The sequence below is a fragment of the Saccopteryx bilineata genome, chromosome 3 (assembly GCF_036850765.1).
Source record: "Saccopteryx bilineata isolate mSacBil1 chromosome 3, mSacBil1_pri_phased_curated, whole genome shotgun sequence".
Taxonomy (NCBI): domain Eukaryota; kingdom Metazoa; phylum Chordata; class Mammalia; order Chiroptera; family Emballonuridae; genus Saccopteryx; species Saccopteryx bilineata.
In genome coordinates this window covers 247,936,851-247,957,023 of record NC_089492.1, presented here as the reverse complement: position 1 = coordinate 247,957,023, position 20,173 = coordinate 247,936,851, and the positions used below count along the sequence as shown (strand labels likewise).

General features: G+C 43.8%; 1 protein-coding gene across 5 annotated transcripts in view; it reads right to left on the bottom strand.

The window, feature by feature from the left end:
- YIPF1 (Yip1 domain family member 1) overlaps positions 1-15,365 on the bottom strand; it is a 40,813-nt gene extending 25,448 nt beyond the window's left edge. For 3 of the 5 annotated variants that reach the window (XM_066269140.1, XM_066269139.1, XM_066269143.1), the window contains exons 1-5: positions 15,243-15,365; positions 14,445-14,524; positions 7,911-8,068; positions 1,990-2,070; positions 1,653-1,740 (exon numbers count right to left, since the gene is read on the bottom strand). In XM_066269140.1, the coding sequence (XP_066125237.1) occupies positions 1,653-1,740; positions 1,990-2,070; positions 7,911-8,068; positions 14,445-14,475 (358 nt within the window). In that variant the 5' untranslated portion in view covers positions 14,476-14,524; positions 15,243-15,365. The other 2 variants (XM_066269142.1, XM_066269141.1) reach the window with 2 other exon arrangements.
- Between the last annotated feature and the right edge of the window lie 4,808 nt (positions 15,366-20,173).

The window sequence follows — 20,173 nt, the reverse complement described above, 5'->3', positions numbered from 1 at the left end:
CTAGTTCTACTCTTTTAGTTTGACAACTCTCAGTCTTAGTTTCCTCACACAGAAAACAGAGATACTAGTACTTACTATATAGTCTTGTTGTAAGGATTAAATAGTATATGTAATAATTGGCACCAAGAAATTTCTCATGAGTTCCTTTTCCTCTTATAATCAACATATATAATCACTCCCAAACTTACTGTTTACAATTAAGTATATATTACCAAGCCTCACTGAGCAACAGAAACTTTTGGTCCTGGCCAGTTGGATCAGTGGACAGAGCGTCGGCCCAGCGTGTGGATGTCCTGGGTTCAATTTCCAGTCAGAGCACACAAGAGAAGTGGACATCTGCTTTTCTCCCCCTGCCTCTCCCTTTTATCACCCTCTTTCCCTCCTGCAGCATTGGCTCAACTGGCTCAAGCATCAGACACAGGCACTGAGAATAGCTTGGTAGGTCCAAGCGTCAACCTCAGACATTAAAGCATTCTGGATTCAAGATAGGAGTTGCCAGATAGATCCTGGTCAGGGTGCATGGGGGAGTCTGTCTGTCTCCTTCTCTCACTTAAAAAAAAAAAAAAAGAAACCTCTTTTGAAAAATGGGGACAGGCCCTGGCCGGTTGGCTCAGCGGTAGAGTGTCGGCCTGGCATGCGGGGGACCCGGGTTCGATTCCCGGCCAGGGCACATAGGAGAAGCACCCATTTGCTTCTCCCCCCCCCCTCCTTCCTCTCTGTCTCTCTCTTCCCCTCCCACAGCCAAGCTCCATTGGAGCAAAGATGGCCCGGGCGCTGGGGATGGCTCCTTGGCCTCTGCCCCAGGCGCTAGAGTGGCTCTGGTCACCGCAGAGCGACGCTCCGGAGGGGCAGAGCATCACCCCCTGGTGGGCAGAGCATCGCCCCTGGTGGGCGTGCCGGGTGGATCCCGGTCGGGCGCATGCGGGAGTCTGTCTGACTGTCTCTCCCCGTTTCCAGCTTCAGAAAAATACAAAAAAGAAAAAGAAAAAAAAAGAAAAATGGGGACAACAACAACTACCCTGAAGGTTGTTGCAAGAATTAAATGTGACCATATACACAGTCTTTAATGGAGCACCTGCACACAAAAGCACTCAGAGCCATTGGCTCTCTTCTCTCCTCAAACACAGAAGCCTGCTGATGTCAGAACCTTTTCCTGTAGAGCACTGGGTAGACCTCTGACCTTTCTCAGATGGCAGGGACACCAAAGATGACAATCATCTCCTGGCCCATCCCTCTTACAGACTTCCAGTGCTGTGTCTGAGTCCCAAAGAGAGACAGTCTGTCTGAAGACAGAGCAGGGACTCAATAAAAAAAAATGTAAGACTACTTTTCCCCACTCTCCCCCCCAAAACCAATTCCTCTAAAATTAAAATCAACAATCTCCTCTTATACAAAGTAACTTAATTTGTCTCAAGTTTGTAATGTCATTTGACTTTCAAAGGACATACTATTATTTATAATCATGGCATTAATGTAACATATAACTGCATTTTCTCCAAAATTCTTTGCAAGGGTTGCCTCTGCAGCTCAGAAAAGTCAAATAAAATGCCACGTGCCTTGCCAACAGTGTACTTCTCCAACTTTCCAGAGAACCCGCGCTCACCTGAGTTCAGTGTGCACATGGTAAAGAATCAAAATGACAACACACATACCATAGAGATCTGGATTGCTGCGGATATATAACCTCACAAAGTTTTTTCCTGGTATTGGCAAAAGAGACCCTTTTATTCTGTCAAAGACCTGCAAAACAACATAGCATTAAGTCTAATGAAGATTTTTTTAAGATTAATAAAATCAACTACTGCAAAACTGAAACTGTTATGAGAGCCTTTATGATGGTAGTATTTTCAAGCACTAGGAACCATTTTATCAATACTTTTGTAAGACCCTATCCAGCATACAAACGCTTTCACATTATTTCACTGCTTAACCGTCTAATGAGCCTCCATTACATGTAAAAGGAAAGGTGAATGAAACTGCTTTACACACCTGGTAAGTGTCTACATCAAAAAATGTTTGATAGTATTCAAATGTCCAGAAAGGAGAGCTTTTCTTCTGTCCAGCAAGTAACTGTCAAAAGGCAAAATAAAACAATGAACACAAGTTCTTATTCTAGATACACAGAACTGATCTAATATAAAACCAAACTGTATGAAAGATCAAGCTGTTCTGCATCCATCAATCAACTTTATAATAGCCATGCCTGACTCTCAGCCTGATATAAACAAGTGTGAGTTTTAAAGTCACATCAAATTTCAAATCCTGGTCCCTCCACGAGCAGCAGCTTTGTCAAATCACTAGACTCCTCTCAGTCTTACTTCTCTTATGTACAAAGTAGAGCTAAGAAGATCTACCTCATAGGTAGATTATATCTATAGATAGATAGATAGATAGATAGATAGATAGATAGATAGATAGATAGATATAGGTCATATAGATTACATTAATCCTCATAGGATTATAGGGCGGATTAATTATACATGTGTATTATGTACAGTAACATATATATGCATATATATATATACACACACACACAAACATACATACAGAAGGCAGTGTAAGTATCTTTCTTCCCTTACCCCTTCAAGATCCTTACTACTGTGACCACCAGAATTTCCAAAAATCCAATACACTGATTCACTTTCTAAAATATTAGAAACTTAAAATATACTCCTCTGACAAAAGAAACAAAATTCCAATTTAGAAGTGGTACCCATGGAAGGCCATACCTGCCCCAACAACACAACTATTTGAAAGCAGAGTGCAGGCTACATGCCAGGAACCTGACTGCCATCTTCAGTTACTTGAAGAGGACTCATACAGCTAAAGGAAAAGATAGACTCTGAGGAACTTTGAAGGATAAGGGAAAGTACTCTCAAAAAATATTTTGTTCATTATAAAAGAAAAAGCTTTTACAATTCAAGTTGTCCGACAGTGGCAGTGGCTGCTTTATGTGGTAATGAACAGCCTGTTTCTGGAAGTATTCACGTGTTGTCTTTCTGACATACCATGAACACACCTTGGAAAGGAAACTGAAATAGAGGCAATGGAAGGTTCCTTCCAACCCTAATACAGTGTGTCCGTAAAGTCATGGTGCACTTTTGACCAGTCACAGGAAAGCAACAAAAGATGATAGAAATGTGAAATCTGCACCAAATAAAAGGAAAACTCTCCCAGTTTCATACCTATTCAGTGCAGTTCGATGTGGGCTCACGCACAGATTTTTTAAGGCTCCTTAGGTAGCTATCCCGTATAGCCTCTACAGACTCGTCACTGACTTATGGCCTACCAGAACGGATTTCTCCACCAAACTGCCAGTTTCCTTCAACTGCTTATCCCACCAAGTAATGTTATTCCTATGTGGTGATGCTTTGTTATAAACACGCTACTATTCACATTGCACTTTGGTCACGGATTCGAATCTAGTGAGCCACAGAACACACTGAACTTTCTTCTGTACCGTCCACATCTCGACTGGCATGGCCGTGGGATGCTCTGCTGTATACACGGTGTTACGTCATCATCTGCGCGTGCGCACATGCTGCCACATCATCCTACAGAAACTGGGAGGGTTTTCCTTTTATTTGGTGCAGATTTCACTTTTTTTTTTTCCTTTTTGTATTTTTCTGAAACTGGAAACTGGGAGGCAGTCAGACAGACTCCTGCGTGCACCTGACCGGGATCCACCTGGCATGCCCACCAGGGGGCAAAGCTCCGCCCATCCGGGGCATCGCTCTGCCGCAACCAGAGCCATTCTAGCGCCTGAGGCAGAGGCCATGGAGCCATCCTCAGCGCCTGGGCCAACCTTGCTCCAATGGAGCCTTGGCTGCGGGAGGGGAAGAAAGAGACAGGGAGGAAGGAGAGGGGGAGGGGTGGAGAAGCAGATGGGCGCTTCTCCTGTGTGCCCTGGCCGGGAATCGAACTCGGGACTCCTGCATGCCAGGCCGACGCTTTACCACTGAGCCAACTGGCCAGGGCCAGATTTCACATTTCTATTTCTTTTGTTGCTTTCCTGTGACCGGTCAAAAGTGCACCATGACTTTACGGACACACTGTATTACAAGATATGGACACCACTGACCCATGTTCCATAAGGTAGGTCAAGGGATCATTAGAATAGTGACAACCTCTTCCCAACACACAGACAACATTAAAATAGTAAAAACAATATTTTCAATTTTAATATTTTTCCCCCTATACTTTTCTTAAACTTTTGAAGCCTGCTTGCCAGGAGGTGAAGGGGGGGAGGGAAGTGGAGGAGAGTATAGAGGGGATAAATGGTGACAGAGGGAGACTTGACTTAGGGTGGTGAACACACAATACGGTGTGCAGATGATGTGTTGTGGAATTGTGTACCTGAAACCTGTATAATTTTGTTAACCAGTGTCACCCCAATAGATTCAATAAAAAAGAAGATAAAAAAAACTTTTGAAGCCTGCTATTGCTCAATGTGATGATTAATTATATGTATCTATTTTTCTAGGCCAGTGGTAGTCAACCTGGTCCCTACCACCCACTAGTGGGCGTTCCAGCTTCCATGGTGGGCAGTAGCAGAGCAACCAAAGTATAAATAAAAAGATAGATTTAAGTATAGTAAGTTGTTTTATAAAAATTTATTCTGCCAAACTTAGCAAAAATCCAAAATAAAGTACTTGGTAAGTAATTATTATTATATGCTTTAACTTGCTGTAACTCTGCTTTATAAATTTTATAAAGTTACTTCCCTACTTTATAAATCACCATTACTGTGGAACCAGTGGGCGGTTAGAAAATTTTACTACTAACAGAGATACAAAAGTGGGCGGTAGGTATAAAAAGGTTGACTACCCCTGGTATAGGCCATGGTTGTCCAGATATTTGGCCAGACATTATTCTGTATGTTTCTATGAGGGTTTTTTGGGATGAGATTTACATTTAAATCAGTGGACTTTTTAAGTAAAGCAGACTGCCCTCCAAAATGTAGGCTGGCCTCAGCCAATCATGTGAAGGCTTGAATAGAACTGCCTTTGTGAGCAAGAGGGAATTCTCCAGTAGACTGCCTTCAGACTTCATCTGCACATCAGCTCTTCCTGATTCTACAGCAGAATGCCTTTGGACTCAAACTCCAACTTTTTCCTGAGTCTCCAGCCTACCAGCCTCCTCCATCAGATTTTGGGCTTGCCAAGCATCCACAACCATGTGAACCAATTCTTTAAAATATATTTCATTCTCTTTATAAACATCCTGTTGGTTCTACTTCTCTGGAGAACTCTGATTGATACATTTAACTATAGTAATAACCACTCCTGTCTCTTGCAGTGCCAAGCACCTTAATAAGCACTTAACATACACTAACTCTAGTACAGAGTGGAGGGGCACAGGCTCTGAACTCAAGACTGCCTTGGTTTAAAGTTCCATCTGCTACCTGCCAGTTGTGTGTACTGGGGCAAGTTACTTAAACTCTGGGTCTCAGGTTTCTCTGTGTAAAATGAGTATAAGAACAGGTCCTGGCATTCGGGGTTGTTTTGAGGATTAGACAAGATGATCCAAGTTAAGAACTTTAAATGGTATCTGGTAGCTATTACATACTGAATAAATATTAACTATTATGATGATAATGATGACAATAGTCAACATACTGTCTTCTTACATTTTAGATAAGGAAACCTAAGCTTAAGGAAGTTAAAGTACCTTACCCATGACCACACAGCTATTACTATAGACCTGGACCAGGATTCAAAGTTAGGTTCCTAGGTCTGAGCTCTTAGCATAAACTTTGGTACTTATTTTGATGTTACATGGAGTTCCACAAAGAGCACCTGGCACCCAAGAGCTCCACTATTTTAATAAGCCTGGATGGAAAACACTGCTACAAACCAGATGCTCCTCTACTGCACTACAATCATGATTCCATTTACAAACTATTACTAGAAATATGATTTTTCTGGAACACAACACTGCACATGGAAATAAATCTTTGGGGGTTTTTTTGTTTGTTTTCTTCTTTTTCAAGTGAAAGGAGGGAAATAGACAAGACTTCCGCATGTGCCCAGACTGGGATCCACCCAGCAACCTCCGTCTGGGGCTGATGCTCTGCCCATCTGGGGCCATGGTCGCAACCAAGCTATTTTTAGTGCCTGAGGCAGAGGCTCCATGGAGCCATCCTCAACACCCAGAGCCAATGTGTTCAAACCAATTGAGCCATGGCTGCAGGAGAGGAAGAGAGAAGAGAGAGTAAGAAAAGGGGAGGGGGAGAGGAGAAACAGTTGGTCACTTCTCCTGTGTGTCCTGACCAAGGATCAAACCTGGGACATCCACAGCCAAACTTACACTCTACCACTGAGCCAATCAGCAAGGGAGAAATAAGTCTTTGTGATAAAAAAAGTAATAATAATAACCCTGACCTCCTACCAGGTGCAGAAACCTAGAAGTCTCCCTAGAATCCTCTTGCCCCACCCGCTTTGCTACCAAGTCCTACTGAGCCCATCCCCTAAACGTGTGTGTCAACTCCAGTTCAGGCTTCACCACTGTTAGCCTGGATCACTTCAACAGTCCCCACCTGGTCTTTTGGCCTCCAGTCCGTCTCCCTCCAATTTCACACAGCTGCCGTATCTTTAATATCTTTAAACATATCTGCCTATATTGTTTAAAATCTTTTTTTTTTTTTAATACAGGGACAGAGATAGAGTCAGAGAGAGGGATAGATAGGGACATACAGACAAGAACGGAGAGATGAGAAGCATCAATCATTAGTTTTTCGGGGTTTTTTTGTTTTGTTTTTTTAAGTTTATTCATTTTAGAGAGGAGAGAGACAGAGACAGAGAGAGAGAGGAGAGACAGAAAGAGAGAAGGGGGAGAGGAGCTGGAAGCATCAACTCCCATATGTGCCTTGACCAGGCAAGCCCAGGGTTTCGAACTGGCGACCTCAGCATTTCCAGGTCGATGCTTTACCCACTGCACCACCACAGGTCAGGCAGTTTTTTGTTTTTGACACCTTAGTTGTTCACTGATTGCTTTCTCATATGTACCTTGACTGTGGGCCTTCAGCAGACCGAGTAACCCCTTGCTCGAGCCAGCGACCTTGGGTCCAAGCTGTTGAGCTTTTGCTCAAGCCAGATGAGCCCGCACTCAAACTGGCAACCTCGGGGTCTCGAACCTGGGTCTTTTGCATTCCAGTCCAATGCTCTATCTACTGCGCCACCACCTGGTCAGGCTGTTTAAAATCTTTTAATAGCTCCCGATAGTTTTCAGAATATTCATATTCATTGGATTGAGTTCTTGCCCATCTGTGAAGCCTCATCTCCTGTCTTCACCTATATTTTGTTCCTAATGTATATGAAGATAGGAGATGTGCTGTCTGTATCATGTTCTTTCATGCCTGTGACTTCACTGAAACTATTGCCTAGATCACCTTCCCTGCCGTCACTTGGCTACCACCCACTCTTTCATCAAGACTCAGTTTAAGTGTCACCATCTCCAGGAAGCCCTCTGTAACTTTCTCTCGGCTCCCACAACCCCAGTGCTCCCCCAGCCAGTGTGCTTCCCATCAACGACAATCATCTGTTTGCCTGTTTATCCCCCCAAGGCAGAGACCACGTCTGATGCCACTTTGTGTTGCCACTGCTCTCTACCTGGCACATAGGAGACAGTGAATAAATGCATGAACAGCCTGGCCTGTGGAGGCACAGTGGACAGAGCATTGACCTGGAACACTGAGGTCACTGGTTCAAAACCCTTGAATTGCTCGGTCAAGGCCCATACAACAAGCAACTCAGTGAACAGCTAGAGTGAAGCAATTACTTCTCATCCACACAACCCCTCTGTAAAATCAATAAATAAAATCTTTAAAAACTAAAAAAATATATTTTAAAAAAATGCATGAACAAATTCTTTCAAAATTTAAAAAAAAATTTTCAAAGACAAATGCAAACCTCAGTTTTATCAGAGTCATCATTCCCCAGTAACTCGTCGTCCTCTTCTCTCCCTCGTGCGGGTCCCGGTTGATGTCTGGGAGTTTCACCAGGCCCCTCGATGCATATCGTGGTGGCATCTGGGTTTGCTCCTAGAGAAGTGGCTATATCACCAAATTCTGAAATCAGTTAGAACATGAGAATGTCAAAAACCTTACTCACACTGGAAATGTTATACTTTTAATTTAAAGACAAGCTGTTATAATCTCAACTTTGCTATAGACCCTTTCTGATACAGATGGCAAAAGGCTCTGAAAAAGCAATCTCACCTAGAAATCAAGCTGACATAGAAAAATTATTATGAAGAGAAGTTGGAGTCAGTCCTAGATTTTAGTCCTGGCTCAGCTATTTACTAATTACATGAACTTGTGTAAGTTACAATCTCTATAAGACTCAGAGTTCCATCTATACAATGGGGAGAATAATGTTTACACTAAAGAATTTTGGAAAAGTTAGGAATATTACCTAAGTAAAGTCCTTAGCGGGAAGACAAGATGGCGATGGAGTAGGCGGACGTACCAACCTCCACCTCCCAGAACCAAAGTGGATTACAAACTAATTTTAAGAACTATCATCTGGAAAAACCAAATTTGGACTAAACTAAGAGGACTCTTCAACCAAGGAACACTAAAGAAGCCACACTGAGACTAGCAGAGGAGAACAAAAGCTCCATCTCCACACATGCTGCAGATGGCTTTTCCAGTCTACCTGAATCATTACCAGCTAGAAGCAGCAGTCATTGGGACTTGGACGTGAGCTACAAAGTATAGAATTGTGACAATTCCAGTGCCATGTGGACTTTTCCTGGATGTGGACTTTTCTTGGACTCTGCTCCTTGTGACAGCTCCTAACAGACTGAACTGGAGTTGGGTTGCATTTGCAGGGATCTGGAATGGTGTTGGACCAACTTGGACTTGGTGAACATGTTAAGGACACTACTCTTTTATGGATTGTTGTTGTATTGGCCAAGAGTTTGCTTAAAGGCTTTAATCACTGTAAAAAAAAATAGAAGACTGGATAAAGAAGATGTGGCACGTATACACTAGGCCCGCAGGGGTCATCAAACTTTTTATAAAAACCGCCCACTTTTGCAGTGCTGGTAGACCTGGTCCCTACCGCCCACTAGTGGGCGTTCCAGCTTTCATGATGGGCCAATCACGGCGCTGTTTGGTTGCACGGTAGGGACCAGGTTGACCAGCACTGCAAAAGTGGGCGGTTTTTATAAAAAGTTTGACGACCCCTGCTAGGGTATGCTACTCAGCCATAAGAAATGATGACATCAGATCATTTACAACAAAATGGTGGGATCTTGATAACATTATACGGAGTGAACTAAGTAAATCAGAAAAAAACAAGAACTGCATGATTCTATACATTGGTGGGACATAAAAATGAGACTAAGAGACATGGACAAGAGTGTGGTGGTTGGGGGGGAGGAGGAGGGAGACGGGAAAAGGGAGGGGGAGGAGGAGGGGCACAAAGAAAACTAGATAGAAGGTGAAGAAGGACAATCTGACTTTGGGTGATGGGTATGCAACATAATTGAATGACAAGATAACCTGGACATGTTTTCTTTGAATATATGTACCCTGATTTATTGATGTCACCCCATTAAATATTTATTTATAAATATAAATAAATAAATAAATAAATAAAACAGGGGGGGAGTCCTTAGTAGAATGCCTGGCCCACAGCAATTACCCAATCTAAACCTTTTTTCTTTGATTCTAGTACAAAAAAATTTAATGAAATTATTTTTTTCCAATAAGGCCTATGTAATCACTATAGAAAATAAAGGGACGCTTGACCTGTGGTGGTGCAGTGACTAAAGCATTGGCCTGGAATGTTGAGATTGCTGGTTCAAAACCCTGGGCTTGCCTGGTCAAGGCACATATGGGAGTTGATGCTTCCTGCTCCTCCCCCCCCTTATCTCTCTCTCTCTCTTCTTTCTCTAAAAATGAATAAACAAAAATCTAAAAAAAAGAAAGAAAGAAAATAAAGGGACAAAAGCAAAAGTAGGAATCTCAGAATAAAAAATCACTCTTAGTCCCACCGAATCAAGGAAACCACTATTAACTTCTGATATATTTCTTTTTCCTCTATAGCAAGATTCATGCCCATGAAGATCATTCATTCAACAAATATTTACTGCAAGCCTACAATGTGCTAAGTACTAATTCAGGATGTGATAATACTATGTAAACAATCCTGTATCCTATTCTGTCTACTGGGGATTATATTAAAAAATGATTTTTTTTGTTTTATATCATTTTTTACAATACTCACGAGGATATATAATATTTTATCAGCTGGGGACAGGGAGAACAGGAGAGAGACACCTTATGTTAACACAGTTATTCCACTGTTATTGGATGTTTGGGGTGTTTTCAATTGTTCATTAGTACAAATAACACTGTAAAGAGTACCGGTGTAGAGAAAGCTTTTTGGGTTATTGCCTTAGGATGAATACTTGTCAGTGTGATCACTAGGTCAAAAGGTGCAAATCACTTCTAAGGCTCTTGTGTCTTATTGTTAAACTGCTCTCCAAAAGAACTTCACCTATTCATGTCCAAAAGCAATGAGTGAGATTTCCTCTCTCTGGGTATCCTAGCGAACTTTACTTAGCTGCTCTTGAATACAATTCAGGGCATCTCTAGAACTTGGCAGGACTAAGACAGGGTAACAGCAGGGGACCATTATAACACTCCAAGCACGGCATGAATCTGACTGACAGTAGGATAGGGCTCTTGGATAGCTGAGCCCACTCTTATTGCCTTCCAGCTATGCAAATAGTTTTATGTAGAGAACTAAAGTGACTGAAATTAATTAGGTAGCTGATATGTTACAATTACTTAAGCTTCAGTCTCCAATGTTTTGGCTTTTGAAGCAGCATGAGGCGCTGGAGCATGAGGTCCTTTGTTTAAGATTAAGACTCTTACACTCCATGACCCTGGGCAAATTATTTCATATCGCTTGAGTCTCTGCTCCTTCCACTATAAAATGCAGATAATGCCTGTTATACAGAGAGATTTGGAGGATAATATGTGATAAGTATTGCTATAGCTATCATTTTATTTTTTAATTTATTTTTTACAGAGACAGAGAGTGAGTCAGAGAGAGGGATAGACAGGGACAGACAGACGGGAATGCAGAGAGATGAGAAGCATCAATCATTAGTTTTTCATTGCGCGTTGCAACACCTTAGTTGTTCATTGATTGCTTTCTCATATGTGCCTTGACCGCAGGCCTTCAGCAGACCGAGTAACCCCTTGCTTGAGCCAGCGATCTTGGGTCCAAGCTGGTGAGCTTTGCTCAAACCAGATGAGTCTGCACTCAAGCTGGTGACCTCGGGGTCTCGAACCTGGGTCCTTCCGTATCCCAGTCCAACGCTCTATCCACTGCGCCACCTCCTGGTCAGGCTATAGCTATCATTTTTTACTGCACCCGACACTGACATTTAAAAAGATAATCACACCCTGGCCAGGTGACTCAGTGAATAGAGCATCGTCCTGGCACACCCAGGTAATGGGTTTGATCCCCAGTCAGGGCACATACGAAAAGCAACCAATGAGTGCACAACTAAATGAAACAACTAAGTGGAAAAATGAGTTGATGCTTCTCTCTCCCCCCACACCTCCCTCTCTCTCACAAATCAATGGAAAAATTAGAAGAAGAAAAAAAAAGTCACAACTTTGTGTGAGGGAATCAGACCAAGGAAGATATACTTAAGTCTTATATTTAAATGCAATAGTTTGCCTGACCAGGCGGTGGTGCAGTGGACAGAGCATTGGCCTGAGATGCGGAGGACCCAGGTTCGAGACCCTGAGGTCACCAGCTTGAGCGTGAGTTCATCTGGTTTGAGCAAGGCTCACCAGCTTGGACCCAAGGTCGCTGGCTTGAGCAAGGGGTTACTCGATCTGCCAGAGGAAAGGGGCTGCCAGAAGAAGAACAGTGTCAGGTTAGAGGTACAAAGGCCAAAGAAGCTCAAAGGAGGATGATAACTCATCTACTTGATGGGATTTGGAAATGTTTATTGGAGAAGTTGCCATATGAGAAAGATGATCAGAGTGGTGGGGATGGCATCTCATGCAAAGTAAATGAGATGAACAAGACCTGGAAGACGGAAAATGTACCCCAAGTTTGAACAACAGTAGATGGCAGCCTGACCAGGTGGCGGTGCAGTGGATAGAGTCAGACTGGGACACAGAGGACCCAGGTTCAAGCCCTGAAGTCACTGGCTTTAGCACAGGCTTATCTGGCTTGAGCACAGGCTCACCAGCTTGAATGCAGGCTTGCTGGCTTGAGCATGGGATCATAGACAAGACCCCATGGTCAGTGGCTTGAGCCGAAGGTCACTGGCTTGAGCAAGGGGTCACTTGTTCTGCTGGAGCCCCCCTGCGCCTCCCCCATCAAGGCACATGAGAAAGCAATCAATGAACAACTAAGGTGCAGCAACAAAGAACTGATACTTCTCATCTCTCTCCCTTCCTGCCTGTCTGCCGCTATCTCTGTCTCTGCCTCTATCTCTGGCTAAAAAAAAAAAAAAGAAACAGTAGATGGCATAGTTTGATTGAAATGCAGAACGTGTGTACCTCTCACATGATAACTATTCACACGTTCTGCTCTCTATTACTTATTCTTGCCCATTTCTGCTCCTTGAGGGTATGTTTTTTATTTCTGCCACCAACATTTTCTTCTTCTACATCCTGGCATAGCCCTTGCTATGTTTGCCTTTCCTGACAGTGTCTTCTAATCTGAAGGGTTCTGAACTCCACTTGCTCTCTAGGACTACCACTGTTCCATGGGGAAGCCTTCCAAGACCCCCTGGGGCATCCTGTGTTCTTTTCTAAACAGCCAAGTCCTTAACATAGTTTATAAAGTCCTATGAGATTTGGCTCCTCTTCCCTCTCAAACCTCAACTTGTGACAGCCTTTCCCACCTTCTGTGCTCTGGTATCTTGGCCTTCTTTAAATTACTTGGAAAAAAATAAAGCAAGTTTCCATCCTCTGAAGGTAGTTTGTACGTGCTATTCTTTGTGCTTGAATGTTCATATACTGAATTGAGACAGGATGGGCAAGGAAGGTTTTAAAGGGGTGACACACCCTAACTTAGTTTTAAAGGACTCTGACTGTAAAATACCTACTGTAATGGAACAAGGGAGGAAGCAGGAAGATCAGAAAAAAAGGCAAGGGTTATAATCCAGATAAAAGGTGATAGTGACCTTGAGCATGGTGGAAGAGTAGCAGAGGTGGTGAGAAATGGTCAGATGCTGGATGAATTTTGAAGACAGAGCTGACTGTCTTTGCTGATGAAATGGATTTTTCATCATATCTCTTCCACAGATAGTAGTGAGATAGCACAGGTTGTGAAGGTAGGTTTCTTGGGTTCAAACCTGGCTTTAGCTTATTAACTTACTTTACTTATTAACTATATGATCTTAAGACAAAATACTTAATTTTCCTGTGCCTCAATTTCCTCATTAGTAAATAGGGAGAATAAAATAACTACTTGATAGCCTGACCTGTGGTGGCACAGTGGATAAAGCATCGACCTGGAATGCTGAGGTCGCTGGTTCAAAACCCTGGACTTGCCTGGTCAAGGCACATACGGGAGTTGATGCTTCCTGCTCTTCCCCCTTCTCTCTCTCTCTCTCTCTCTCTCTCTCTTTCTCTCTACTCTCTTTCTCTAAAAATGAATAAATAAAAATCTAAAAAAAATTGCTAAAAAAAACTACTTGATAAAATTGACATAGGGATTAAATGAGTTAATATTAGTAAAGCACTTAGAACAGTGCCCACCATATAGTAAGAACGACACAAGTATTTACAAGAACAATAAGCATTCGTCAATCCCAGCCTAGATCAGGCTCTGGGTTATGAGCTATAAACTTTTCCTCCAGCACTTTCATAGTTTGTAGGCTACTTAATACTGAAATATTTAAATGACCATTTAATAAATAAATGTCTCCCTCACTGGACTGAGAGCCTCATAAAGGCAAGAAACTAGCTGTTTGTTCACTCTTCTATCCCTGAGATCCCTGAGAACTAGATTGCCTGGTTCACAGTCACACTCATGATACTCACTGATTCAGTGAAGAAATGGCCTGATCATATGTCATCATGATTATCTTTTTACACTTTTATCTACTCCAGCAGTATAAAAGATTTCTCCTTTATTTTTTTAATCTCCTGTATCTAGCATAGTTTTAAGCACAAAGTAGGTGCTCGATAAATGTTTGCTGAACTAAAGCAGGTACTCTGTACACATTTTCTGTAATCACTGTACTAAATTTATGATGCTACCATCTGAAGGGCTATTTGGCAAAAAGTAACAGCTGATGTGGACAAACAGAAAAACCTGGGTGGAAAGAACATTCTTTTATCAAGATGTTTGAAATGATCTTTAACGTCTATGCCAGCATTGCAATGAAAACCTGTTGCTGTGACTGCAGAAATACTGATCATAAAGACAAAGGTGGGCACACAACTGATGTACCTTCAAACTGTAAGTCATCCACAGCCGCCATTCAGCCAGTGGGTCTTCTTCCAATTGTTAGGAAGCAAATTTGCAGAGGTCTAAAATGGAAAAAGGAATCAAATAGGATACAAAAATAAAATACCTGCAAACAAATCTTATTTCAGCATTCGAAATGGTATTTGCCTTTCTTTTTAGTGGGTTTGATAGGTTTCAATGAAGATAACCATTTAGCATGAGATATCATTAAAACTATTATAAAGAAACTAAGGGGATGGGGGTCCAACGGGGTTCCATCCAACTTCATTCACTGTGTGTTTAGAGACTAGGTGCAGCCTGGAGATGGAAGGATGAGGAAGCGGAGTCTGGGGGTTGAGCAAGGTGGCTATGAGGGTAGTGAAGAGCAAAGGCCGTTCAGCCTAGCCAGTGATTAAGATCATAGGCTCTGGGGTCAGACAGACCTGAATTTCATTCCAGATTCTGCTGCTTCTCGCTGTGTGACTGTAGGCTCCTCGGGGCCTCAGTTTCCTCATCTGTAAAATGGGTTCATAATGGTACCTACTCATACCGTGTTTGGAAGGAGGGCGGACATTATAAATAAAGACAGGCGCTTACGCTGAGCCAAGCAACTAGCAGGTGTTGGAATGATGGCGACCCTGCAGCCTGGGATGCCCCGAGCTGAGGCAGGTCTGGGAAAGAGCCGCCCAAGAAGCAGAAGCAGTGTTTTAAGTGAAGGAGCCGGACCGCAGCGGCCTGGGCAGGCAGGGGATCCCAGGCCACCTTTCTCCTGGGCGGGCCCCGCACACCTGGCAGCCTCACCTTAGGGCCCTCGGCGTCGAGCCCTCTAGGAAGGCTGGGACTTCAGATGCTCCACGCAGGTTCCGGCCGCTCCAACTTGCCGGAAGTGGGAGATCCGGAAGGCGGAACTTCTCTGCCTTCTCCCGGTAAAGCCCAGGTTCCTTAAAGACACAGCAGCACTCGAATACGATGCTACGGAGATTTCAGTCTGCAGGGGCACCCACAACCTGCTCCCTGCGCCGCCTCTTCTGAGTGCGAGGCTGCAGTTTTTAAAGAGACAGGCGGAATGGAGGGTGCGCTAAGAATGTCCCCCTCTTCTCGCCTCTCTCCGGCGGGGCGCAGAAAGTTCTCCAGAATGTGGGGTTTACTTTCTTTCTCTCTCTTTATTACTTGGTAGCGTAACGAAGGACGGTTGTGGAAATAAAATAAGTCACCAAGCCTTTCCCTCCAGTTCTTTTTGGCCATAAAGATTTAAACAGGGAGTGAATGAATCCATTACTCTGAGTTTGTGAATGAGTGATCCAAACTGTGAATGAGTGAAGGGCACCCCAGTAAGTGTGGTCATTTGTTCCTTCATTCCCATCCTGCTTGTGCCCAGGGTTGGGGTGGGGACTGGTTGGTCAGGCGTGGCGGGAAGGATTGACTCACTCACCCCAATATCCCCTTATGGTGTCTGACCACCAAATGAAATACTGCAGGGTCCCAGTAAACGACGATGGCAGTGGATTTGCACTGAGTGGACCTGGTGAGAGACGTTTTGCCCAGCCTCCTACCTTTGCCTGGTTAATGTCTACATAGCCCTCCAGATTTTGGTACTGTAGGGGAAGCTTGCCTTCATCTCCCAAGACTTCTTTTGACTTCTTTCTTTCTTTTTTTTTTTTTTTTTTTTTTTACAGGGACAGAGAGAGTCAGAGAGAGGGATAGATAGGGACAGACAGACAGGAACGGAGAGAGATGAGAAGCATCAATCATCAGTTTTTCATTGCGACACCTTAGTTGTTCATTGATTGCTTTCTCATATGTGCCTTGACTATGGGCCTTCAGCAGACCGAGTAACCCCTTGCTCGAACCAGCAACCTTGGGTCCAAGCTTGTGAGCTTTTGCTCAAACCAGATGAGCCCGCGCTCAAGCTGGCGACCTCGGGGTCTCGAACTTGGGTCCTGTGCATCCCAGTCCGCCGCTCTATCTACTGCGCCACCGCCTGGTCAAGGCTCCCAAAACTTCTTTGCTTCCTTAGCCTCCTGGGCTTACCTCTACCACCACAATTGTTATTGTTTGCTTATCTTTGCCAAACTCTGAGTGCTTTGAGGGCAAGGATCAGGAGTGATTCTGGTCTTTGGGTCTCCAGTGCCCAGTCTAGGGTGGGGCATACAATAGTTGCTCACTGAAAGCTAAGTCAAGTGAGCAAGTTCTGGTTGTCTGGGCAGCATAAGCCAAATTCACAGATCACACAAGGTGGATAGTGTAACTTTGGCCTCACCGCAATGGGCCCTTGTGGTCAGCTAGAAAGACTTTATATCTGACTACAACGACGGTGACGACTACTGTGTGTGTGTGCACATATATACATTTATTTATTGAACTGACATCATGATTAGGCTCTACACATACAAGATCTCTAATTCTCAGAACAATCCTGTAAGCTTGAAGTGATGATCTACAGTTTATAAAAAGAAAGATGAGGCTTAGAGTAAGTAGGTCCAGGGCACTTTAGTTGAATATGTACCAGGAATGAATCTCAGTGCACAAATTCATTTGTGCAGGTGTATTAAACACCTCTTATGCCCCATTGCTGATGCTCTCGGCCTCACCTGTTGCTTATTTCACCCCACTGATCTTATTCTGGCTTCAGCAGGTATAAATAACCTAAGTGAACTTCACCTCTAGCCCATATCTCAGGCTTCTCACCTTCTGCATCAAGGCTTGTGTCATGCATGATATTATAAGGTCATGAGACTGCTGAAACCACGCAGCATCCAGACAGTTACAACCTTAAGGTGCAGGTATGGGGGGTGGTTAATGCCTCAAGGGGCAAACTTTGACCAATGGTATCAACACCTGATAAGTATATGCTTGTCCTTTCCCCCTCAGATAGATGCCCCTCAGATAGCTCATATAGCTTTCAAACTTGCAGGATCAAGCAACCAACTGTCTTTGGAAGTGGCCAATTTGATAAAAGGTTCTTACAAAAGCTCTCCTTCCTTCCTTCTTTTTATTTTTTTAAATTATTTTTATTTATTTATTTATTCATTCATTTTATTTTATTTTTTTACAGAGACAGAGGGAGAGTCAGAGACAGGGATAGATAGGGACAGACAGACAGGAACAGAGAGAGATGAGAAGCATCAATCATCAGTTTTTCGTTGCAACACCTTAGTTGTTCATTGATTGCTTTCTCATATGTGCCTTGACTGTGGGCCTTCAGCAGACCGAGTAACCCCTTGTTCGAGCCAGCGACCTTGGGTCCAAGCTGGTGAGCTTTTGCTCAAACCAGATGAGCCCGTGCTCAAGCTGGTGACCTCGGGGTCTCAAATCTGGTTCCTCCGCATCCCAGTCCGATGCTCTATCCACTATGCCACTACCTGGTCAGGCTATTTATTCGTTTTAGAGAAGAGAAAGAGAGAGAGAGAGAAGGGGGGAGGAGCAGAAAGCGTCAACTCCCATATATGCCTTGACCAGGCAAGCCCAGGGTTTTGAACCTGGAACCTCAGTGTTCCAGGTTGATGCTTGATCCACTGCGCCACCACAGGTCAGACTTCTTCCTTCCTTCTTTACAATGCCATCCTTCACTCCTGGTCCTCGGATTCACACTTGCCAATACAGTATGAGGAACCAAGGCATGTTGGTAACAAGAGTGGCCCCAGAAAGTAGCCCTCAGGTGGGAATTTTGGAACTGGACTACTCCCTAGTCAGATGGCAACAACAACCTCATTGCTGGTGATGTGTGTGTGTGTGTGTGTGTGTGTGTGTGTGTGTGTGTGATGGGAGGAGATGATAACACCTAAGCTATATATTTCTTCTCTTGGAAATGGAAGTAAAAGTTACATTGAGCCCTGGCCGGTTGGCTCAGTGGTAGAGCATCAGCCTGGCGTGCGGAAGTCCTGGGTTCGATTTCTGGCCAGGGCACACAGGAGAAGTACCCATCTGCTTCTCCACTCCTCTCCCTCTCCTTCCTCTCTGTCTCTCTCTTCTCCTCCTGCAGCCGAGGCTCCATTGGAGCAAAGTTGGCCCAGGCGCTGAGGATGGCTCCATGGCCTCTGCCTCAGGCGCTAGAATGGCTCTGGTCACAACAGAGCGACGCCCCAGATGGGCAGAGCATCGCCCCCTGGTGGGCATGCCGGATGGATCCCAGTCGGGTACTTGCGGGAGTCTGTCTGACTGCCTCCCTGTTTCCAGCTTCAGAAAAATACAAAAAAAAAAATAATGTTACATTGATATATTAGTTAAAATGACATGTAAGATTTGACTCAAAATGAGACAAGAATCAAAGATAACTACTGGTTTAACTAAAACAGAGATTCTCAACTGGAGACTATTTTGTTTCCTGGAGGTATTTATTTGGTAATGTCTGAAGACATTTTTGGTTGTCCTAACTTGTGAGGTACTAGGGCCAGGGTGCTTTTAAACATTCTATAATGCATAGGATAGCCCTTCATAATGAAGTATCTAGTTCAAAACATTAATAATGGTGTCAAGGTTGAGTTCAAATATACAGATTTCCTAAACTCATCTGCCCAGTATGGTAAAGTAGGTGAGCCCAGCTGATGGTACTAGACAGATCTCTACTTCTCTGAAGGAGGAATGAACCACTGAGAGATAGAACCCACCCATGGTCACTGAGATAGAATGGGGGAAAGTGGAAGGGGGAAGGGAAGCTGATGAATTTGCTGATAGACAAGGATGGGGTTGGAGGGGACACTCTGAAAAGTATGAGAAACATACTACTTGGTTAGATGCTACATGTAATCCTGCCTGATTCCTCTGGATTTCTGTGAGGAGGAAAGCTAGAGATCACACAGCTGAGCCACGCTCCAGACAGTGTCTTCAACATCCCATGAATGATAACCATCCAAAAAAGAAGGTTCCTGGCACTGTGGGAGCGTCTCATCCTGGTTTCAGGATTTGCAAATAAGGGATGGACAGTTGGTACCACTTTAATCTTTTTTCTTTTGGAGTCTCAACAAATAGGCCTCTTTTCCTTTTTTAATGTCCCTGATGTTAAGAGCTAAGATTGAAGCCATCTGTGGACCAGGGAGAACTGAAATAGGCTGCGCTTTACAACCCCATGACTATTTTGTAACTGCCAATTTGCACTTTTACCTTCTTATTCTCCTTACCTTTTTTACCCAACCCCCCAACTTGCCTCCCATCTGGCAACCATCAGTTTGTTCTCTGTATCTATGAATCAAATTACATACATCTTCAAAGACTTTGAAAACTGAATGGTAATTTTCTGTTTGTTTCTCCCCCACTCTAGATTATCATACTAAGATCAGAGAGTGGTGTGTTTATACTCTGCCCCCAGTGATAAGGGAAGTTGAAGACCCAGTTTTCCTTGGGGATGCTCCCAGCTCTGCCACTGCCTGGGGAGCTTCCAGACCCAAATCCTCCCGGGAGGGCTATGCCTTAGAAACACTCAACCACCAGCTAGAAGCTGTGAGTGACAAAAACATCTTTCATTAGAGTAAAATAATTAACATTAGAACTTACTCAAGCCTGACTATGCAGTGGCGCAGTGGATAGAGCGTCGGACTGGGATGCAGAGGACCCAGGTTCAAGACCCCGAGGTCGCCAGCTTGAGTGTGGGTTCATCTGGTTTGAGCAAAGCTCACCAGCTTGAGCCCAAGGCCCCTGGCTTAAGCAAGGGGTTACTCGGTCTGCTGTAGCCCCACGATCAAGGCACATATGAGAAAGCAATCAATGAACTAAAGTGGCACAATGAAAAATTGATG